Here is a 24,680-nt window from a genome sequence, read left to right as displayed (position 1 = left end):
CATCCCTTACATCTCCACTACTGTTTGGAGACCTATAGACAACCCCCCACCAACGTTTACTGCCCCTTGGTGTTTCCTAGCTCCACCCATAAAGACTCCACATCATGATTTTCCGAGCCAATACCCTTCCTCACTATTGCATTGATTTCCTCCTTTACTAACACTACCCCACCTCCTTTCCCTTTTTACCTGTCCTTCCTAAATATTGAATACCCCTGGATGTTCAGTTCCCATCCTTGGTCACCCTGCAGCCATGTCTCCATAATCGCAACTATATCATAACTGTTTATATCTATTTGTGCTGTTAATTCATCTACCTTATTGCGAATGCTCCACGCATTAAGACACAATGCCTTTAGATTTGTCTTTTTAACTTTGTTAGTCACCTTAGCTTTATTTTGCAGTATGGCCCCATTTGTTTCTCACCCTTGTTTTCTCTGCCTTCCACTTTTGTTCCTTACCTTTCAGTCTTTCATTTCTATCCTTGTTTCCCCCTCCTCTGTCTCTCTGATCAGATTCCGATCCCTCTGCCATTCTAGTTTAAACCTTCCCTGACAGCACTAGCAAACACCTCCTCGAGAAAATTGGTCCCGGTCCTGCCCAGATGCAACCAGTCCAGCCTGTACTGGTCCCACCTTCCCCAGAACTGGTCCCAATGTCCCAGGAATCTGAATCCCTCCCCGCTACACCATTTCTCCAGCCACGTATTCATCTGGTATATCCTGCTATTTCTGCTCTCACTAGCGTTGGCACTGGTAGTAATCCTGAGATTACTACCTTTGAGGTCCTACTTTTTAATTTACGTCCTAACTCCCTATATTCAGCTTGTAGAATCTCATCCCTTATTTTACCTATGTCGTTGGTACCGATATGTACCACGACAACTGGCTGCTCGCCCTCCCGCCTCAGAATGCCCTGCAGCTGCGCAGAGACATCCTTGACCCTAGCACGAGGGAGGCAACATACCATCCTGGAGTCTCTTTAGTGGCCACAGAAACGCCTGTCTGTTCCCCTTATGATTGAATTCCCTATCATTATAGCCCTGCCGTTCTTCTTCCTCCCCTTCTGTGCAGCAGAGCCACCCATGGTGCCATGAACTTGGCACTTACTGCTTTCCCCTGAGCCATCTCCCCCAACAGTATCCAAAACTCTATATCTGTTAGAGAGGGGGATGGCCACAGGGGACTCCTGCACTACCTGCCTTCCTCCAGTCTGCCTGGTGGTCACCCATTCCCTTTCTGCCTTTGCAGCATTTGCCTGCGGTGTGACCACCTCGCTAAACGTGCTATCCATGACAATTTCAGGATCGCGGATGCTCCACAGTGTGGGTAGCTGCAGATGGATATACTTCCTGCACACATGGTCGTCAGGGACACTGGAAGCGTCCCTAATTTCCCACATAGCGCAGGAGGAGCATATCACGGGTGCAAGCTCTCCTGCCATGACTTACCTTTAGATTACTTAGTTACTCCCTTTAATTAAAAAATACTAATTATGCTAGGGGCTTTGTTCTACTCCAAACACTACCCACTACAATCTAAAGTCCTTACCTTTACTTTTGAAGCTAATAATAAATCCTACTAAAAATCTATACAGTTCACTAGTTAAAATAAAGCTTACTGAAAAAAAAGCTACTCACTTGTTCCTTATACCAGTGACGAGCTCGCTGCACAATGTGTCCTTGGGGATCCTGCCATCTTCCATGCGGCTCACATGGCCAAGCCATCTCAGGCGCCGCTGGCTTAGTAGGGTGTATATGCTGGGGATGTTGGCCGTCTCAAGGACTTCTGCGTTGGAGATACCGTCCTGCCACCTGATGCCAAGGATTGTCCGGAGGCAGCCAAGATGGAATGAATTGAGACGTCGCTCTTGGCTGACGTACGTTGTCCAGGCTTCGCTGCCATAGAGCAAGGTATTGAGGACACAGGCTTGATACACTTGGACTTTTGTGTTCTGTGTCAGAGCGCCATTTTCCCACACTCTCTTGGCCAGTCTGGACATAGCAGAGGAAGCCTTCCCCATGCGTTTGTTGAATTATGCATCGAGAGACAGGTTACTGGTGATAGTTGAACCTAGGCAGGTGAACTCTTGAACCACTTCGAGTGTGGTCGCCGATATTTATGGATGGGGCATTTCTGACGTCCCTGTCCCATGATGTTCGTTTTCTTGAGGCTGATGGTTAGGCCAAATTTGGTGCAGGCAGCCGCAATCCTGTGGATGAGTCTCTGCAGACATTCTTCAGTGTGAGATGTTAATGCAGTATCGTCAGCAAAGAGGAGTTCCCTGATGAGGACTTTCCGAACTTTGGTCTTCGCTCTTAGACGGACAAGGTTGAACAACCTGCCACCTGATCTTGTGTGGAGGAAAATTCCTTCTTCTGAAGACTTGAACGCATGTGAGAGAAGCAGTGAGAAGAAGATCCCAAACAGTGTGGGTGCGAGAACACAGCCCTGTTTCACGCCACTCAGGATAGGAAAGGGGTCTGATGAGGCGCTGCTATGCTGAATTGTGCCTTTCATATTGTCATGGAATGAGGTGATGATACTTAGTAGCTTTGGTGGGCATCCAATATTTTCTAGTAGTCTGAAGAGACCACGTCTGCTGACGAGGTCAAAGGCTTTGGTGAGATCAATGAAAGCAATGTAGAGGGGCATCTGTTGTTCACGGCATTTCTCCTGTAGCTGGCGAAGGGAGAACAGCATGTCAATGGTGGATCTCTCTGCACGAAAGCCACACTGTGCCTCAGGGTAGACACGCTCAGCCAGCTTCTGGAGCCTGTTTAAAGTGACTCGAGTGAAGACTTTCCCCACTATGCTGAGCAGTGAAATTCCACGGTAGTTGTTGCAGTCACCCTTGTTCTTATAGAGGATGATGATATTGGCATCGCGCATGTCCTGTGGTACCGCTCCCTCGTCCCAGCACAGGCAAAGCAGTTTGTACAGTGCTGAAAGTATAGTAGGCTTGGCACTCTTGATGATTTCATCAGGTAATGCCGTCCTTCCCAGGGTCTTTTCCACTGGCTAGAGAATCAATGGCATCACTGAGTTCCGATTTTGTTGGCTGTTCGTCCAGCTCATCCATGACTGGCAGAGACTGGGCTGCATTGATGGCGGTCTCAGTGACAACTTTTTCCCTGGAGTACAGTTCTAGGTAGTGCTCCACCCAGAGGTCCATTTGCTTGCGTTGGTCAGTGATTGTGTCCCCTGATTTAGATTTGAGGGGGGCAATCTTCTTGATGGTTGGCCCAAAAGCTCTCTTAATGCTTTCCTCTGATATTTCCGGTGTCAGAGGCCAGCTGAATATGACTGCATAGGTGTTGCCAGTAGTCATTTGCGCAGCGCCTGGCTGTTCTTTGTGCAGTGCTTCTGGCAGCTTTAAGAGCTACGGATGTTAACCCGCTGGGGGCTTTCTTGTAGTTCAGCAGTGCAATGCGCTTAGTGGCTATGACAGGTTCCAGCTCTTCAAAGTGAGATTGAAACCAGTCTGCATTCCGCTTCACACGATTGCCATAGGTGGTCATTGCTGAGTCATAGATGGCGTCTCTGATGTGGGCCCACTTGGTCTCTGCATTCCCTGTGGGAGTGTTTTGAAGGGCTTTTTCAAGTGAATTTAGAAACTTAGGTAACAACTGTGGATGAGAAATTCTGCTAGTGTTGATGCGCGGGCAGCCCTTCTGCTTGGAGTGATACAGCTTCTTTGGTTTGAGGCTAACCTTGCTGCACACCAGGGAGTGGTCGGTGTCGCTGTCCGCACTGTGGAAGCTACGTGTGATTTGAACGCTGTTTAAAGAGGCTCGCCTTGTGACGATGAGGTCCAGCTGGTGGCAACGATGTGATCTTGGGTGCCTCCAAGAAACCTGGTGACAGGATTTTGTGTGAAAGAATGAGTTGGCGATGCAGAGGTTATGATAGGTACACAACTCAAGCAGTCTCTGTCCATTCTCATTCATCCTACCAATGCCATAGCGCCCAAGGCAGGGGGGCAATGAGTCATGGTCGGCCCCAACCCTGGCATTAAAGTCCCCCAGCAGGAACAGGTGTTCGGTGTTGGGGTTGCTACTAATGATATTATGGAGTTCCTCGTAGAACTGGTCTTTAGCTTCAGGTGGGGAGCAGAGTGTTGGAACATAGATGCTGAGTAGGTGTACTGGACCAGAGGCGGTGAGCAGTTGGATGGACAATATGCGTTCCGAGCCATTTGAGGGTGGCTCTACCATGCTGAGCAAAGAGTTTCTGATGGCGAAGCCCACTCCATGCTGTCTTGGTTCTACAGGATCCCTACCCTGCTAGAAGAAGGTGTAGTCTTGCTCTCTTAGAGATCCGCTCGCAGGGAGGCGTGTCTCCTGAAGTGCTGCAATGTCCACATTGCTACTGCTCTAAATAATTATGTGCTGAGTCGAAAGTGTGGATGTTTAGTGAGGACACAGGCATGTTTGGCTCTGATGCCCCTTCAGTGGAATAGCCAGTCAACATTTGTTTTCTAAGTTCACATATGAATACAGGACACTTATGTTTGGTACTGGAGGGCTTCTAACAGTGTTGGAACATTACCCCAGAAGCAGTGAGTATCTTCTGGAGAAAGTAGAGGGTCAAGTTACTATGCCAAAGACTTTCCTTGCCTTGTTTCCCCAGCTTGCTACTGAAAACTTCCACCGGTCTCAGCTTTTTAAAAGCTGCATTCCCAATTTGCAAGGCATTGCTGCACACTGCTGCCACGTTACACAGGAATTGTGCTAAATATGCTGACCCCACAAATTACATATATAGGTGTATAGTTACATAGCATTTACAGCACAGGAACAGGCCATTTGGCCTAAGAGGTCTATGCTGGTGTTTATACTCCACACGACCCTCTTCCCACCCTCCTTCATCTTCCCTCTTATCTTGAAAGCACTGACTCCCTAACTGGGTATAATTAATGAGCACCATATCTACAGACACGTCAAGCTAAACAGTATTATCCATTCCTCAGTTACACAGTTGGAAGATGCAAAACTTATTCTTTTTAATTGATTAATGAGATATTCTGTGCTGGAAAGGATCATTGGACACAGGGTGCAGCTCAAGTATGCACCAATGACTTGAATAGCCTTGTGAATTTTTGGGCCTCAAACTTCAAAATGAAGTTGATTATATCAGCGGACAAGCACTTACACAATCCTGTGCCATTGCTTTGCTTGCTGTTCTAGCACAGCCACTTTATTTGAAATGAGTTAAGACCCAGGCAATGACATACAAGCACATTCGGCCAATAACAATTGCTCGCCTTATATCATTGTTGCTGTAAACTTGGAACAGAGCAATCACTGAAAAGCTTCATAAAAGCACAGGATTGGAGCTGTTTGATTTTTATTGTCGTTTATTTATACCACAGATATTCCATAAAACATTGGCTGACCTTCCTCAACATTGATTTTACTTGTGGATGATCCTATCATTATAAAAGTCTCGTGTAAATTAATTAAGGTTTCTCAATTCACAGCAGGCCCAATTGGCATTGATTTATTTATCTCACACAGAAAAACTATAAGAAGATAAAGAACGAACTTGTATTTATATCGCGCCTTTCACAATCTTAGGATGCCCAAAACACTTTATAGCCAACGAAGTGCTGTTCAAGTGTAATTGCTGATGTAACATAGGAAATGAAGGAGACCATTCTATACTAATCGTTGGTCAGACTGCACCTGGAGTACTGTACACAGTTTTCTTTCCCCCATATGATGGGTGAAAGAGTGGCCTTGAAACAGGTCCAGCGGAGAATTACAAGAATGATTCCTCGATAAAGAGCTGCAGTTGCACAGATAGGCTCAAAGACCTTGATCTATTTACTTCGGAGCAGCGTAGAAATATAGCTGACCTGATAGAGGTGTATTAAATAATTAAAGGGCTGGATAGCTTGCCTAATGATAGATAATTCCATTTGAGGGATAAATATTTTCCAGGACAAGGGGGAGAAGGCCAGTGTATAGAGCTGAATGGGATACAGGATGGAAACATCACCTACCTTCAGTGTTGGGCAATGGCTGCTCTTCTGAGGTGCAACTGAAGGTGTATCGTTCAGGAGCAATAAAGATGATTTGCATTTGAGGGACTGCTACTTCATGCTGTAACTGTTGCAAAAGGAGATAGTCCATTCAGTGGCTAATCTGCCTCTCACTTTTATGAGAATTTCTTGAAAAGGCATATGCAAAAAGAAGTGTTGGAAAATCAGAATTGTAGTTTTTTCGGGTAAATTAATGCATGAGGGATGCTATAGAAATGCGAGTTCTTGTTATGGCATGCCAAGAGGAGGTCAGTAGTGGAAAATGCCATTTGATCAAATGATTGGTAGTGGATAGGCAGCCAGTAATGTACCCCAGTCGATCTTCCTTTCTATTTAAGTCAATGGGAAGGAAAATCAGGCCGGGTGTATAACAGCTGCCCATTCTGCGCTCCGACCAAAGTTGAATTTCACCCCCTTAATATTCCTCGGAGTGCCTCATGTGCAGAGCTGCCTGTACCATTATAGCATCAGATCAATGTAAGCCTCTTGTATAGTGATGCCTGATATGTACATAAGTTGGAGGTGTTGTCTTATTTCTTACATCTCTACCATTCTCAAATGCCTCACTTTACAGCAACTTTTTGTTGCAATGCAGATGGAGGAAAATGCTACTGCACCCAATTTGGACATTTGAAAATGATCATCAAGGGTTAAAAAGCCAATGACAGTTATATGTCTACCTCCACATGATGCACATTTACGGTTTCAATGTAACTTATTTATCAGGTAGCAAGATATAATTCTTGAGGTAAAGAATGTATTAGCATGAAACTTAGAGGGCAGAAGTTTTGTTACCTCTGTGTAATATGCTCCATTGCTGCCCTCTAATGCCAAATTATGTACACTGCAGAGATCAACTGATAAATTCTGAAAATTATTGTATGTGTGGTAATGAAAGGTTAACTGAGTGTAGCTCATGTTGTTTCAGTGTTAAGCATTGTGGCACAATGGATTTTTCATGCGCTAGATTTTAACTTCAATTTTAACTTTAATTTCAGTGATTAATCATCCTGGCGGGATATTATTTACAATCCCAAACATGTTATGCTATTGTCATTGGCCCTGTTTTCCCATTGAAGTACCCTTTGCTGTTTAAGATGTTTTTTACTGTTCAATTCATACGGCACGGCATGCGACCAGCCAGACCTCTGGGAGCCCCGTGAGCAAACACTGTAGGATACCTGGGGGTAGACTTTGATTCTCAGTCATTTCTGAGACCTTTGAAAAATGGACAAGGTCCTCTCTGGTTGACAGCTCCAGGGCAGAGACTTTCATCTTACAGATTAATTTTAGCAGCACACAGAAGAACAAAGCAGTAGTCGGAGTATGTGTGAATTTTGTAGCCAGCAGGCAATAGGCTATCTGAGTTTTAAAAGGCCAAAGCAGCTTGGCCAGATAAAGCTAGTAAATAATCTGACTGAGCAATGGGGGAGTTTTGTTGTTTCAGGTGCATTCAAAATGAAATGTCCAGGGCCTGGCCAACTCTGGATGGCTGCAACATAAAGCCGGCCCACAAGTAGGTCTTGGAGGGGGTGGAGGGTGGTGTGGGGGGGAAGGCAAGCCAAGAGGGAAGAAGCTGGCAGTGACACCCAGTATTGAAAAATGTTTTGTGGCTTGTATTTTGAGCAGCCTCCAGTGATCAGTTTAAGAACTACTGATTCGGCCATTCAAGACCTGATACAACCAGGCAGAGCTTGTATGGAGCAAACTCTACCCATTTGTACCAGAATCTTGCATCAGGGAACCTACAACCAGAGTAGGACCCAGATTTCCATTGTAAAGAAGCTTCATGCTTGTTTCAGGCGAGCAGGCCACTTGCCCTTTTTCAGGCCCACAAGAATATGGCATTAGCTGGGCCTCAGGCATCAATATGGCAGCTGAGATGCAAACCTCGTTTTTAACTCCTGACCACCTGTTTTTCAGGTGCAAACGAACGGTTGTGGGTTAACCCCATAGGTTTATTTCATCATGAATGAACTAAGCTGAGTCAATGATGTTAGCCATCTTGTTGTCATCTTATGAACCAGAAAATAAGGACCAGCACAGGCACTGAACCACCTCCAGTACCTTGGCTGTGACCGTTCTTCACCTGAGAACATTTGACAGTGAGCATTGGCAGACTATTCAATACCGGGTTAACATAGGGTTAGCTTGATCCTTTCCTTAATCAACATGTGCAATTCAGCAGGGGTCGTTGGATAGCAATCAAAAGTTGGAACGTGGTTAATTTTTCTCTCCCTATTCCAGCAGCTTAAATTGAGGTCAATTGCAGTGTTCCTGCATACTGGCCCTGCTGTGATCAGCTTACTTGACAGACCTGCCTGCTTTATTTGGCTCAGCAAACCACAGGGTCGTCTCACTGAGCAATGGGGGAGTTTTGTGTTTTAGGTACATTCAAAATGAAATCTACATTGCTAATAAGCAATGGTAATATTGCAGTCTCCTTTTCCTACTGACATGAGCAGTTGTTATGTGCTTCTTTTTTTAGCTGGTGAGGTATACGAAAGAGAGATATCTGTACCTCGGATCCCTGGGGTCTACTGTTCTACTGCCAGATACACGCTGCCTAGTAGACAACAAGAAAAGCCGATTTCCTCAGCTTCTTGATTGTGAAAAAGTGAAGAATGTTTACCAGAAGTCCTGGAGCTTTGTGCAGGTTAGTGTTTGGGTAGAAGCACCCCTACATTGGGATTTTCTCCCTTAATTACTGACATATTGCAAAAATAAAAACCTCACAATTAGTATCGCATCATCTATGTTTTTTCAGAAGAGGCGTTTAACACTACAAGGGCTAAATGCTCACTTCGAAGTGTGGAAACGCACCTGGGATTGTACATTGGGAAATCATGGAATCAATCCCACCATCATCTGTCCACATGTCGGGTGCACATTTCCTAATGATACGCGTTCTTGGTGGGAAAGGCGTATTGCTAAAAGTGCTCAGTTAGAAATCTGGCTCTGTGGTTTCACCCATCAGAATCCATTTGAACATTAGCAAGTTACAAAAAATTGATTTCTGGTACACCTGTAGCATCTGCCCCTGTTGTTTTTTTTGAACCTATCCTGAATATTGATCTAATAAGACAGGGGAATCGGCAAACAGAGCATAATTAGAATGAGGGAAAATGTAAATAGTGTTGACTGAAAAAATACAGAAGCGAGATGTTATGGTACATAGGGGCTAGTAGATAAAAACAGAAAATGCTGGAAGTACTCAGCAGGTCTGGCAGCATCTGTGGAGAGAGGAACAGTGTAACAGTTCTTCTCCTTCAACTCCACTCACTTCCTCCAAGTAAAAGGTGTTGCTATGGGTACAGCATGGGTCTCAGTTATGCCTGTCTTTTTGCGGGATATGTCGAATATTCCTTGTTCCAGTCCTACTCAGGCCCCCTCCCCCAACTCTTTTTCGGGTACATTGATGACTTTATCGGTGCCATTTCCTGCTCCCGCTCGGAACTAGAAAACTTTATTAACTTTGCTTCAAATTTCCACCCTTCTCTCACCTTTACATGATCCATCTCTGAGACTTCCCTTCCCTTCCTCGACTTCTCTGTTTCCATCTCTGGGGATAGGCTGTCTACGAATATTCATTATAAGCACACCAACTCCCATAGCTAACTCGACTACATTTCTTCACACCCTGCCTCCAGTAAGGACTCCATTCCATTCTCCCAGTTTCTCCGTCTCCGATGCATCTGCTCTGATGATGCTACCTTCCATGACAGTGCTTCCGATATGTCTTCCTTTTTCCTCAACCAAGGATTCCCCCCCACTGTGGTTGACAGGGCCCTCAACCGTGTCTGGCCCATTTCCCGCACCTCTACCCCCACCCCTTCCCCTCCCTCCCAGAACCACGACAGGGTTCCCCTTGTCCTCACTTTCCACCCTACCAGCCTCCAGATCCAAAGGATCATCCTCCGCCACTTCCGCCACATCCAGCGTGATGCCACTACCAAACACATTTTCCCCTTCCTGTCAGCATTCCGAAGGGATCGTTCCCTCTGTGACACCCTCGTCCACCCCTCCATTACACCCACCACCTCGTCCCCTTCCCACAGCACCTTCCCCTGCAATCGCATGAGGTGTAATACCTGCCCATTTACCTCCTCTCTCCTCACTATCCAAGGCCGCAAATACTCCTTTCAGGTGAAGCAGCGATTTACTTGTACTTCCTTCAATGTAGTATACTGTATTCGCTGCTCACAATATGGTCTGCTCTACATTGAGGAGACCAAACGCAGAGTGGGTGACCGCTTTGCAGAACACCTCCGCTCAGTCCGTAAGCATGACCCCGAGCTTCCGATTGTTGGTCATTTCAACACTCCCCCCTGCTCTCATGCTCACATCTCTGTCCTGGGATTGCTGCAGTGTTCCAGTGAACATCAATGCAAGCTCGAGGAACAGCATCTCATTTACTGATTAGGCACACTACAGCCTGCCAGATTGAACATGGAGTTCAATAATTTCAGAGCATGACGGATCCCCTTTTTAGTTATTTTTTCTTTTTTTTGTTTTCCTTTTTTATTTGGGTATTTTATTTTAGGTTTTTCAGTTTGTTTAGTTTGTTTCCACTGTGCTTACCCACTGTTTTGTTTTTTTTAATGTGTTTTTTAATGTTTGTGCTTGGAGTGCTCTGTGCTTTACAGTCATTGACACCCTATGTGTACTAACATTTTGTCTTTCAGCACACCATTAACATACCGTTCTCCTTTGTTCCATGACCTTCTGGTCAGTTATTCTCTGTGACCTTGTCCTATCAACACCTTCACCTTTGTTATCTCTTACCCCACCCCTGCTTTACTTGCTTAAAACCTTTTACATTTCTAATATTTGCCAGTTGTGCGGAAGGGTCTCTGACCTGAAACGTTAACTCTGCTTCTCTCTCCATAGATGCTGCCAGACCTGCTGAGTATTTCCAGCATTTCTTGTTTTTATTTCAGATTTCCAGCATCTGCAGTATTTTGCTTTTATCTTAAATACCTGAATTGGCTTCCCACCTTGTGAATGTGTGAAGTTCACTCTCCATGTCAACCGTTGACAGAAAAATCCGGAAGAAACATCATGATGTTGGGCTTCCTGTCCAATGTCTTCCATCCCTATTTTATGCTCCCTCCCCGCCTCCCTTCCCATTTGAAACAGTGCCTTAAAATTCAGCCTGCTAACTCGGTTTCTCTCTCCACAGAGACTGTTACACTTGCTGACTATTTCCAGCATTTTCTGTTTTTATTTCTGATGTAGCATCCACTGTGCTTGCTTGGGAAGGTGCCTGGGTAGGGAAGCAGGTTTTGGGGGAGATGGAGAAGTGGATCAGGGTGTCACGGAGGGACTGGTTTCTTTGGAATGATGAAAGAAGAGGGGAAGATGTTTATGGTGGTGGCATCATGCTGAAGGTGGCAGAAATGGTGGAGGATAATGTGGAGGGTGTTGGGGTGAAAGGTGAAGACAAGGGGAACACTATCGTCATTCTGGGAGGGGGAGAAGGGGTGAGAGCAGAAGTGCAGGAAATGGATGGATACAGTCAAGGACACAGTCAACCACTGTGGTGGGGAATGCTCGCTTCAGGTAAAAGGAAGGCATATCGGACATGCTAGTATGGAAGGTTACATTGTCCAAACAGATGTGACAGAGATGGAAAAACTTAGAGAATCAAAGAGAGCCCTTGCAGGAGCGGATGAAGGGGAGTGTAGTTGAGGTAGCTGTAGGAGTCTGTGACTTTATAGTGGATATTGATTGCTAGGTTACCCCAGAACAGGAGACAGAGAAGTCAAGGAAGGGAAGGGAAGAGTTGGAGATGGACCATGTGAAAACGGGGTGGAAATTGGAAGCAAAGTTGATGAAATCTTCAAGTTCATGGCGAGAGCAGGAAATGGAACCGATACAGTAATCAATGTACTGAAAAGAAAAGTGAGGGAGGGAGCCTGAGTCGGACTGGAACTAACAATGTTCCATATATCCCATGGAAAAGCAAGCATACCTAAGAACCATACGGGTTCCCACCGTAATATCTTTTTTGGGAGGAAGTGAATAGAGTTAAAGGAGACACATTTCAATGGGAGAACAACTTCAGCCAGGCAGATTAGGGTGATGGTCAATGGGGACAGGTTGGGCCTCCTTTCAAGGAAGAAATGGAGAGCCCTCAGACTATTCTGGTGTGGAATAGAGGTGTTAGAGGGATTGGACGTCCATTGTGAAAAATAGTTAGGGCCTGGAAACTGAAAGCTTTTAAAGTGGTGGAGGATGTCTGAAGAGTCACAGATATAGTGGGAAGAAAAGACACAAGAACAGGAAATAGAAGCAGGAGTAAACCATATGGCCCATCGAGCCTGCTCTGCCATTCAAAACGATCATGGCTGATCTTAGGATTCAACTCCACTTTCCCGCCTGCTCTCCATCCCCCTTGATTCCCCAAGAGACCAAAAATCTGTCTATCCCAGCCTTAAATGTATTCCACAACCACTGGTGATCGAGAATTCCAAAGATTCACAACCCTTTGAGTGAAGTAATTTCTCCTCATCTCAGTCCTAAATGATCGGCTCCTTATCCTGATACTGTGCGCCCAGGTTTTAGAATAGCCGACCAGCGAAAATAATATCTCAGTGTCTACCATATCCAGCCCCTTTAGAATGTTGTATGTTTCAATGAGATTACCTCCCATTCCTCTAAATTCCAGAGAATACAGGCCCAATTTACCTAGTCTCTCATCATAGGACAGCCCCCTCATCCCAGGGACCAATCTAGTGAACTTTTGCTGCACTGCGTCTAATGCAATTATATCCTTTTTTAAATGTGGAGACCAAAACTGCACACAGTATATCAGATGTGTTCTCAGCAAAACCCTGTACAATTGCAGCAATACTTACTTATTCCTGTACTCCAATTCCCTTGCAATAAAGGCCAACATGCTATTTTCCCTACTGATTGCTTGCTATACCTGCAAGTTTACTTTCTGCGTTCCTTGTACAAGCACACCCAAGTCTCTTTTGAACATCGACACTTACAAGTCTCGCATCTTTTAAAAAATATTCTGCTTTTCTATTCTTACGACCAAAGCACGTAACTTCACACTTAGCTACATTATACTCCTTCTGCCCACTCACTTAACCTGTCTATATCTCTTCGCAGCCTCTCTGTGTCCTCTCCACAGCTTACCTTTCCACCTACCTTTGTATCATTAGCAAGCTCTGTCTCCTCATCTATGTCATTGATATAGATTGTAAATAGCTGAGGCCCCAGCACTGATCTTTGCGGCATCCCACTATTTACTGCCTGCCAATTTGAAAAGCCGTTTATGCCCACTCGTTGCTTCCTGTCTGTTAACCAATCGTCTATCCATACTAATATAGTACCCCTAAATCCATGAGCCCTTATCTTGCCAAATAACCTTTTGTGTGGCACCTAATCAAATGCCTTTTGGAAATCCAGGTATACTACATCTACTGGTTCCTCTTTATCTATCCTACTAGTTACATCCTCAAAAAACTCTAATAAATTGGTCAAACAGGATTTTCCTTCAGTAAAACCGTGTTGACTTGTTCTAAACATACCGTGCTTTTCTAAGTACTTTGTTAAGACTTCCTTAATAAGAGATTCCAGCATTTTTCTAACGACTGATGTTAGACTTACTGGCCTGTAGTTCACTGTTTTCTCTCTCCCTCCTTTCTTAAATAGCAGTGCTACAATTGCCAACTTCCAATCCGTTGGGACTGTTTTAGAATCTAGGGAATTTTGGGAAATTATAACCAGTACATCCACTATATCTGCAGCTATCTCTTTTAGAACCCTAGAATGTAGGCCGTCAGGTCCTGGAGATGTCAGATTTTAGTCCCTTAAGTTTCTCCAAAACTTTTTCTCCGCTGATATAAATTTCCTTAATTTCCTCTTTTTAGCCCCTAGGTTACTGCCTATTTCTGGTATGGAACTTGTGTCTTCTACTGTGAAGACAGATACAAAATATTTGTTCAATGCCTCTGCCATTTCCTCATTCCCCATGATAATTTCTCTTGTCTCTGTTTCCAAGGGACTAACATTTACTTGAGCTATTCTCTTTCTTTTGATATACCTATAAAAGCTCTTACAATCTGTTTTTATGATACTGGCTAGTTTACAATCATATTCTATTTTTTTCCTTTTTTATCAACTTTTTGGTGGCCTTTTGCTGGTTTCTAAAACACTCCCAATCCTCAGACTCTTTTTTTGCAACATTGTAAGCCTCTTCTTTTAATCTAATACTATCCTTAATTTCCTGAGTGAGCCATGGATGGGTCTTTCTGGCTGAGATTTTGTTTTTAAAAGGTATGTATTTTTGTTGAACATTTTGAATTGTTTCTTGAAATTGTTCATTTACCGCCATACTTTTCAGTCTGTTTACCCAATTTACCTTAGCCTGTTCTCCCCTCATGCCTATGTAATTGGCTTTATTTAAGTTTAAGATTCTTGTTTGTGATTGGACATGTCACATTCAAACTTAACTTGGAATTCAGTGCTATTATGATCGCAGTGGATCTTTTACAATGACATTACTAATTAACCCTGCTTCATTACACAATACTAGATCTAAGATAGCTTTCTCCCTAGTTGGCTCCACAACGTATTTCTCCAAGAAACTGTCCCGAAAGCATTCTACAAACTCAGCCTCTAGACCACTCCTGCAAATGTCATTGTCCCAGTCTATATGAAGGTTAAAATTCCCCACAATTATTACATTGCCTTTGCTACAAGTTCCAATAATTTCTTAAATAAAAGCAAAATACTGCGGATGCTGGAAATCTGAAACAAAAACAAGAAATGCTGGATTCACTCAGCAGGTCTGGCAGCATCTGTGGAAAGAGAAGCAGAGTTAACGTTTCGGGTCAGTGACCCTTCTTCGGAACCTGGAGTTCCGAAGAAGGGTCACTGACCCGAAACGTTAACTCTGCTTCTCTTTCCACAGATGCTGCCAGACCTGCTGAGTGAATCCAGCATTTCTTGTTTTTGGTCCAATAATTTCTTGTTTAATGCTCTGTCCAATGGTATAACTGCTGTTAGGGGGCCTATAAACTACTCCCACAAGTATTTTCTGATTCTTGCTATTCCTTATTTTCACCCATACAGATTCTACTTCATGATCTTCTGAGGTCAGATCCTTCCTCACTAATGCCCTTATGTCATCCTTTACCGCCAGTGCTGCCCCACCTCCTTTGCCATTCTGTCTCTATATCCGAAACATTGTGTACCCTGGAATAGTTATTTCCCAACCTTGATCACCATGTAACTATGTCTCTGTGATGCTGATTAGATCTAAATCACATACCTCTAATCCATCTACCTTATTGCAGATGCTTCAGGCATTCAGATATAGAACCTTTATTTTCAATTTTTTGCTTCTATTCCTTTCAATGACCTTATTTGCTGATGTACAATTTCTGTTAAACTCTCTGTCCCTTCCTGTCCCATTCTGCTTGTCTTTACCCACAACGCTATACTGTTCCAATGTCTTGGCCTTTCTCTCTGGATTTCTACATCTCACCTCTCCCGAACCCTCACCCCACTCTGTTAGTTCACAACCTCTAATCTTATCTGTTGGCAAGGGGAGAAAAAATAGAGTTGAAATAGGAGCGATGGGTCTACGAGGGCAGTCCTGTTTGTGGATCTTGGGAAGGAGGTAGAAGCGGGTTGTACGGAATTGGGGAACTATGAAGTTGGAGGCCATGGAGGGAAGTTTCCAGAGGAGATGAGGTCAGTGAAAGTCCTGGAAACAATGCCTTGATGGTGGTGGGTTTGTGGTCAAGTGGGGAGGTAGGAGGAGGTGTCAGAGAGTCAGCGCTCAGCCTCAGCTAAGCACAGGTCAGTTCACCAAACAGCAACAGCACCACCCTTGTCAGCAGGTTTGATGACCAGGTTAGAGTTGGACCTGAGAGAACAGAGTGCTGAAAATTCAGAGGGCGGTAGGTTAGGGTGAGTGAGAGGAGCGGAGACGTTGAGATGTCCAATGTCACACTGGTACTTCTCAATGAAAAGGTCTAGAGATGTTAAGAGGCCAGAGGGGAGGGGTCCGGGTGGAGGGAGAGTACTGGAGATGAATAAAGTGGTCCAGTGTGCAGGGGAAGGACTCCTGGCCAAAGAAGTGGGTGCGGAGACAAAGGCATTGGAGAAGAGCTCAATATCATACCAAGTTCGAAATTCATTGAGGTGGGGCGGGTGGATGTAAGGGGATGAGGCTGAGATCCTAGCTGAGGACAGACCATTCAGGGTCAGAGAGGGGAAGTTAGAGGGGATCATGTAAACACAGCAAGGGTGAAATTGGAAGAAGGGATGGGTCAGAGGAAAGTGAAGGGGAAGAAGGATTCAAAGGGCATTAGTACCCATGAGTTGTTGAAGCTTGCGATCCTTCAACCTGAAAGGAAGAGAAAAATTTTTTTTGTTAAAGCACCGAATGAGGTGAAGAATGAAATGAAACTGTGGAGCAGGACAGCTTTGAGATAGTGAGTCGGCGGTGCTGAAGAGAGAGGTCGAGAGTGTGTATGTGGTGGCACATGGCGTTGAGCGTGGATCTCAGAATGTGGCAAAAGCAGTAGTTTGATGACTGTCGAATGCCTTGGAGATATCTGTAATCATGGGTGGATCCAAAATACAATGGGTGGAATTTCAGCTGGAACCCATGTGATCTAAGTTGGAGCAGTAAATGGTTTGTGAAGACACAGATCTGGCAGTGAAAGCAAGTTTTCATAGATACCTGATCAAGCATAAGAAGGGAAATAGAAAGCAATGAGGGCGAGCAAGGTAGAAGAACCAAATTGAAATTCCATTGGAGAGAGGAGCAGAACTTCAAGGTGGACATTCCTGGAAGAGACGTGGCAGTGAATTAAACACTAATACAAAGCAAACTACTGCAGATGCTGGAAGTCTGGAAGATAAAACAGAAAATGCTGGAAATATTCAGCAGGTCTGGCAGCATCTGTGGAGAGAGAAACAGAGTTAAAATTTCAGGTCGATGACCTTTCATCAGAACTGGAAAAAGTTAGAGATGTAACAGGTTTTAAGCAAGTACAGAGGCAGGGAATGGCGAGGGTGGGGAAAGAACTAAAGAGAAGATCTGTGATAGGTTGGAAGACAGGAGAGTTTAAATGACAAAAGAGATGATGGTGCAAGGCAAGAGGGGATGGTAATGGGACAAGTAAAGAAATAAAAGATGCATCTAGAGGAGTTATTTATGGGAAAATGCAGAATCATTACCAACAGCAGCTATCCAAAAACAAAACAAAAAAAAGGGAGCAGAGGTTTTGATCTGTAATTGTTGAACTCACCGTTGAGTCCAGAAGGCTCTAAAGTGCCTAATCAAAATATGAGGTGTTGTTCCTCGAGCTTAGGTTGAGCTTCACTGAAACAATGTAGGAGGCCAAGGACAGAGAGGTCAGAGCGGGAGTGGAGCAGAGAATTCCAATGATAGGCAACTGGAAGTTCAGGGTCATGCTTACGAACTGAATGGAGTTGCTCCACAAAGTGGTCACCCAATCTGCTCTCCAATGTACAGGAGCCATTCTGACTCCTTGGCTCTTGCCAGACACTTCATTGGTATTCTCACACCATGCAGCATCAGAATTTCTGCGGACATTGGCAGTGCTGTTGACGGGATGAAAGTCCATTCTCCCCGATAGCCACAGAGGTCTCAAGTGAAATGAGTTTTGTCAGTTACAAACTATGTTATAAAGAGCAAAATCCCACAGTATAAAAACAAACTTATAATTTAACTCTATAGTCTCAGAAAATCATAAGGCCGGATATGGTGAAAAATTAATAAATTCAAACCTTTTCAGTGAGGGTGAGATCTAATCCAGAGGTTGGATTCAGTTGAGTAGACATTATTCATAAAAAATAACTTGGGCTTTATTGTAACTGTCAATATTGATAGTTGAGCTCATCTTGTGTCTCCTCAGAATGGATCAATTTTTAACCTGGAAACTGGCCGTTGCTTGGAGGTGGAAAATGGCAAAAAGACTGACTTTGGAATGGAACTGGTTTTACAGCAATGCTCAGGACAAAAATGGACAATTAAAAATGTCTTAAAGCAAGCAACCTAGTCGTGGGCCAAGATGATCCAAAGGAAGCTGGATTTCTATGTACTGCAATACAATAGAAACTTTAAAACACTATTCTTACAGGCTTGGACATGGGAATCGTCTCAAGCCTCTAAAATCTTCCGGGTGATTAATGAAAATCCAAACTGGATTGTGTCTTCAGGCCAGGAATTTTATTTCATTTTTATTTTGTGATTTTAAAAATGAATACAATTTTATTGAATGTTATATATTATCAAATGAAAAAGGTCTGGTGGGAGATATCTGTACAATAAATTATAAATCTGTGTTTAAAAATTGAATAGTACACATTGTAAAGTGCTTTGGTCAAAGCTAACCATCAATACGTGGAGCTAAATGAAGTAAGCACTGCTATTACCTCTCGACAATCATTTGTCATTTTCTGTTTCATTTTGGGTTTTATGTTGGTACACAGCCTCTTGAAGGTTGTGTGATGTGAGCTTGGCCATTTTCATCCTGATCTGCATGAATCCATAAGCGCTAAACTGCCTTAACATTTGACACTAGTTAGTCATCAAGTACTGGTACGATATACATCAACTAGAAATGCCATAAGGAGTATTGAATGGAAATATCGCATTGATACATTACAGAGTGATCTATAATTGGGGTTACAGTACATTGCTGGGTCAATGCAGGAGCAGAAAGTTCTGCACTGTATCCAGCTGTGCTAAATCTGCTCTCAAAGTTCTCACTGTCTCACAGTATCACTGTTTCTCACCTTAATAAACACATACAGATTTAAAACAGAACTAATGATGAAAACCTGTTTGGATACCATAGAGCTTTAATACCAGTATCACTTTGCAAAAGAGAAAATGGTAAGAATGGAACAATAAAACAGAATTGAATGAAATGGAATCCAGTATGGCATCGATCAAAAGGGACAGAATCATTGCACACAATAAGATTGACTTTGTCAACAGCAAACTAGAACTTGGTACAAATTTCCAAATAGCATTGTCAGGAGTTTGCTTGTATCAATATTCCATTTACTGTCGTGAATGTTGTTGTAAAAGTGAAATAAAGATGTGGCAGAGCCACTAAAAGATACAAAACAGTTGGAAAGGATTGACTGAAAAGTCCTGCAGATGTTTGCAAAACACCACTACAGGTATACAGTATCACCGACACCAAGGGCTGCATTTTATTATGGCAATGGGGTCCCAGTAGTGGGCTGGGAGCAGGGGGGATAACCCCACCTCGGCCCTCCCTCCGACCCCCGAAGCCTTTTCACTGCGGGTAGTCAATTAACTGCCTACTGTCGGGGATACTGTCGCTGTAAGGGACAAACTCCAGCCTGCAATGCAGCTGGCCAATCGAAGGGCCAGTAGCTTTGTAGTACTGGCAACGCCACGGTGAGCAGTGGTGACTGCTGGTACCTCAGTAGCCCCTGCAACATCAAGGAGAAAGAAGACCCTGGGACAGGTAAGTAGGCTCAGGGTCACAGGGGCCAGAGAGGCGGGCCCCCATCACAGGATTAGTGGGGGCGATTGGTGAGGATTGGGTGGGGTGTCTTCCTTGGGGGAGCGGCAATCGCCACCTGGGTCTCTCCAGTGGCCCTGGATTTCCCCCAAAGGTGGGACCCAACACCCAACCCCTCCAGAAGGTCTCCAGGCTTTACCTGATGGCATCTCCCCATGAATTGGGCCTCAATTGGCCTTTTGTGGGAAGGCTGTCCTTGGCCTTCCCCACCCCAGACAAAATGGCAGGAGGCCAAGGCACAGTCAGGAATGGTGCCCCCTGCCATTTTGTTTGCCCCCCCCACACCCCAACCCGGCCCTCGCCTCCAAGTGCGGAAAAAATTATGCCCCGAAGCAGTGTTATTGGAGGTTTTTTTTTCTCTGCATTACATCCCATATCCACCTATTTCCAGGGCATAATACAGAGGTGAAACAGGCAGAAACTCTTGCCCGTGATTTCCATCTCATTTGCACCTCATGCACCCTTCTAGTCATGGGTCAGTCAGGGCCTGAATCAGTGCACCTGAAACAGCCATTCGAATTCAAATTACATTTAAAAGACATTCAAGTGACATCACTAATGCTTGCATTTCATTCATTTCCACTGGCCACAGGGCATGTGCTAAGAGCAAGCAAATAAACTCTATGTTCTGCTTAGCAACCTTGCGTTTCAATTGCTGAGTGGTTTAGGTAGACAGGAAGTCAGAAATTTGTTTTTGACACTGAGTTTATAACATTTATAAAGTTTTCTACTGAACTAGAGTAACATTGTGGGCAGGAGCTTCCCAGGTACTGTGACTGGAGTACGTACTATCCAGAGGATGCACTTCAGTTAATTGCCGAGGCTTCTTAGAGAGCACTTTCGAAACCCGCTACCTCCACCACCTAAAAGACAAAAGCAGCAGCAGAACATCATCGCCTCCGAGTTCCCTTTCAAGTGACACACAATCTTGACTTGGAAATATATCCCCCTTCTTTCATTATCACTGCGTCAAACTCCTGGAACTCCCTCCCGAGCAGCACTGTGGGGTACCTTCACCACATAGTCGTGAGCAGTTCAAGAATAACTTTCTAAAGAGCAGCTAGGGATGACAATAAATTCAGGCTTTGCAAATGACACTAACATCCCAAGAGCTGACATAAAATATCAATGGAGCTAATAGTCATGTCACTCACATGCATTTAACATCTCGTCTTTTCCTCTAAAGCTAAAACTCACTGAAAACTACTAGGGGAAGGAGCACCATCACTCAAAATGCTGAATCTGCAGGAAGAGGAGGACTTAGACTCAGGCCTCAGGCAGACGGACAGAAAAAAATGTAGGATATGATAAGGTTGGAGGTGAGGTGGCAACGGAAGGTTGGTAAATGCTAGGCAAGGATCATTATACATAGGACGGGATTTTGTACCAGAGGTGGGGCTCCCAGCACTGGACCAAAAAGGCGGGGGGAAACCGTGCCTCTGCCTTTTTGTGCTCCCTGGAGCAATCCTTCAGTCTTTTTGAATCAAAGTTTTAGGAGGTGGAATCCCGCCTCCAAGAGCTGCTGACCAAATCACTGGGAGCGGTGACCACTGTCAGTACTGAAGAGGCCTCGGACCCAGGCCCAGCGCTGGAACCCCAGACCCAAGACAAGGTGGCCGGGCCAGTCCAGAAGGCCCCGGTGAGGGGGATGTGGGGGGGTGATCATTCAGTCCAGGGGGAGGAGTGTCCCGGGCGTAAAGTTGTTCCTGGTGGGGGTCCTCCATGGGCCACAAATTGCCACGAAGGAGGGACCCTACCCAAGCACACAGGGAGGGCCCCTCATTTACAAGGCATCCACCCACGTGGTGGAGACCCGCACCCCCCCCCCCCCACCCCAACTGCAGCAGCGGTGTGAAGAGGCCCTTAATTGGGTATTAATAGGCCAATTAAGTGCTCAATTGACCTCTGGGGAAGGCCGTTGTCGGCCGATCCTGCCCCCGGGAAGATAGCTTGGTGACATCCCACCGCAACACCGCCCCCCCCCCCCCCCAAACACCCAGTGCGATTCTCCGTGTCTCCCTCCCGCCCCACCTCCTATCCTGCCTCAAGGGGCCTCACAAAATCCCGGCCATAGTCTCAGCGTCATGTTCTTTCGCAAAGTATTGCATTCTTTCAAGGCAAATGTCACTGTGTACACATCTTAAACAAACATCATAGGGGATTTTCTGTTCTCTTCCCCCCATCCCACAAGCAGCTTGTGAGAGCTGATTCAGCACTCATAGCTTGATGGCATTAATGAATACAGCCTGACCATCAAGATGACTTGGTCCTCTGGCCTATTCTTCTGGCCCCACCCAAAGTCTGTCTGAACTCAATATTAATCTTTCTCTGTATTAAAAACCACTTAACATAAACTTTACCTGAATACAGTTTTTGAAATTTGCCCCCTAGCTTTTATTCAAATAGTCTTGAAAAGCAACTGAACACAAATTGGGAGATAATAAAGTAAAATGTTCCATCAGTACAGCTTTTGGAAGAGGCTGAAGCCTTTTAACTAATTTAATTAATTTTAATTAAAACTTCTTGGAGACATTAAATGATACAAAAGCCACAACAATATTCATCATATTACTCTCAAATCGTTTGATTTTTTAAAATTATAGCCCTTATTTAGGACATTGGGGCTCGAAAAATGCCGTACTCCAGTTGCAGGCCGGGGAAATAACCCAGGACGCAGATACACAGTAAAGACATTGATGCGCCCAATGCGATAAGGTATACAAACACACAGAAGAGTGTAAATGTTCCTCTTTGGGTTGGGGGCGGGGGCTTCCAGGCCAGGGTTAGGCCTGTTAATATTGATCCATTTTCATAAAAATCACAGATTTTTAAATTCATATCAAAAATGCGACAACATTGTAAACTGTTCATTTCAGAATGAGAAAGGAAATTTACTACTGTAACGACTCCAGTCAATTTTTTTTCTCCTCATAAAGAATGGTGGATAACCTCGCCAGATCAAACCTTGGGCAATGTTACCCATCATTTCAGAAGGTTAGGTTACACCAACAGAATTAACAAGAGTTACAGCAAGCAGTTTAAATGACAACTGTGACTACAACACCAGGCAGCAGTGTCTCTCAGACCAAGGTGTCAGCAGATGGAGCTCTAGAACCATCTCAAATCCTGGAATCTGAAGTAGCAGAGTAAGCTGGGCAGCAGCAGCCTGCACTTGATCTGAAATGTCAGACTGTAGCCTCCTGAACACAAAAGTCCGAGTGTATCAAGCCTGTGTCCTCAGTACCTTGCTCGATGACAGCGAGGCCTGGACAACATATGTCAGCCAAGAGCGACGTCTCAATTCATTCCATCTTCGCTGCCTCCGGAGAATACTTGGCATCAGGTGGCAGGACCGTATCTCCAACACAGAAGTCCTCGAGGCGGCCAACATCCCCAGCTTGTACACACTACTGAGTCAGCGGCGCTTGAGATGGCTTGGCCATGTGAGCCGCATGGAAGATGGCAGGATCCCCAAAGACACATTGTACGGCGAGCTCGCCACTGGTATCAGACCCACCAGCCGTCCATGTCTCCGCTTTAAAGACGTCTGCAAATGCGACATGAAATCCTGTGACATTGATCACAAGTCGTGGGAGTCAGTTGCCAGCGATCACCAGAGCTGGCGGGCAGCCATAAAGACAGGGCTAAAATGTGGCGAGTCGAAGAGACTTAGTAGTTGGCAGGAAAAAAGACAGAGGCGCAAGGGGAGAGCCAACTGTGCAACAGCCCCAACAAACAAATTTCTCTGCAGCACCTGTGGAAGAGCCTGTCACTCTAGAATTGGCCTTTATAGCCACTCCAGGCGCTGCTTCACAAACCACTGACCACCTCCAGGCGCGTATCCGTTGTCTCTCGAGATAAGGAGACCCAAAAAGAAAGAAGCCCTCCTGGCAGAGTGAACACACTCACATTCCAATATGCAGTTCCAGCATCTGAGGCACCCCACTAGGAGAATAGACCCTTAAACATATCCCGCTTAGCTGCAAATAGTGTTATAATATTTTTGTGACAGAATGGCCCCATTATTTACAGGTTAGCGGAGAGGGAGGCACTGCACTGGAGGATCATAACAGCTGGGAAACCATGTAATGCGGGTTATTTGGCAGGACCTCATTTAAAAAAAAATTCTCTTGTTTCCATGCCAGCAGCCAGCTTAAGAGGCTGGCTCACTGCCGTGCAGGAAGGCCTGCACTGGTAGCCCAGGAGCGGAGAGAAGGGAGAGGTTCTGGAGACCTGGGCCTTGGGGAGGTTGTGGATGTAAGGTCATGGGTGAGATTGTGAATGTAAGGTTGGGGGTGAGATTGTGGATGTAAGGTTGGGGGTGAGATTGTGAATGTAAGGTTGGGGGTGAGATTGTGGATGTAAGGTTGGGGGTGAGGTTGTGGATGTAAGGTTGGGGGTCAGGTTGTGGATGTAAGGTTGGGGGTCAGGTTGTGGATGTAAGGTTGGGGGTGAGATTGTGGATGTAAGGTTGGGGGTGAGATTGTGGATGTAAGGTTGGGGGTGAGGTTGTGGATGTAAGGTTGGGGGTGAGATTGTGGATGTAAGGTCAGGGGTGAGATTGTGAATGTGTCAGGGGTGAGATTGTGAATGCAAGGTTGGGGGTGAGATTGTGGATGTAAGGTCAGGGGTGAGATTGTGAATGTAAGGTCAGGGGTGAGATTGTGGATGTGAGGTTGGGGGTGAGATTGTGGATGTGAGGTGGGGGGTGAGATTGTGGATGTGAGGTGGGGGGTGAGATTGTGAATGTAAGGTCAGGGGTGAGATTGTGAATGCAAGGTTGGGGGTGAGATTGTGGATGTAAGGTCAGGGGTGAGATTGTGGATGTGAGGTGGGGGTTGAGATTGTGGATGTAAGGTCAGGGGTGAGATTGTGGATGTGAGGTGGGGGGTGAGATTGTGGATGTGAGGTCAGGGGTGAGATTGTGGATGTGAGTTGGGGGGTGAGATTGTGGATGTGAGGTGGGGGGTGAGATTGTGAATGTAAGGTCAGGGGTGAGATTGTGAATGCAAGGTTGGGGGTGAGATTGTGGATGTAAGGTCAGGGGTGAGATTGTGGATGTGAGGTGGGGGTTGA

At 45.1% G+C, this 24,680-nt stretch overlaps 1 protein-coding gene across 1 annotated transcript in view; it reads left to right on the top strand.

Annotated features, from left to right (window-relative positions):
- The window catches only part of galnt17 (polypeptide N-acetylgalactosaminyltransferase 17), a 388,163-nt gene extending 369,029 nt beyond the window's left edge, over positions 1–19,134 (top strand). Inside the window, exons 10-11 of the mRNA XM_068010281.1 lie at positions 8,534–8,701; positions 17,958–19,134. Of these exons, the coding sequence (XP_067866382.1) occupies positions 8,534–8,701; positions 17,958–18,101 (312 nt within the window). The 3' untranslated portion in view covers positions 18,102–19,134. The remainder of the gene's footprint in view (positions 1–8,533; positions 8,702–17,957) is intronic.
- Positions 19,135–24,680: the final 5,546 nt, after the last annotated feature.

The sequence above is a fragment of the Heterodontus francisci genome, chromosome 30 (genome assembly GCF_036365525.1).
Source record: "Heterodontus francisci isolate sHetFra1 chromosome 30, sHetFra1.hap1, whole genome shotgun sequence".
Lineage (NCBI taxonomy): Eukaryota > Metazoa > Chordata > Chondrichthyes > Heterodontiformes > Heterodontidae > Heterodontus > Heterodontus francisci.
This window is presented reverse-complemented; position numbering and strand designations above follow the sequence as displayed.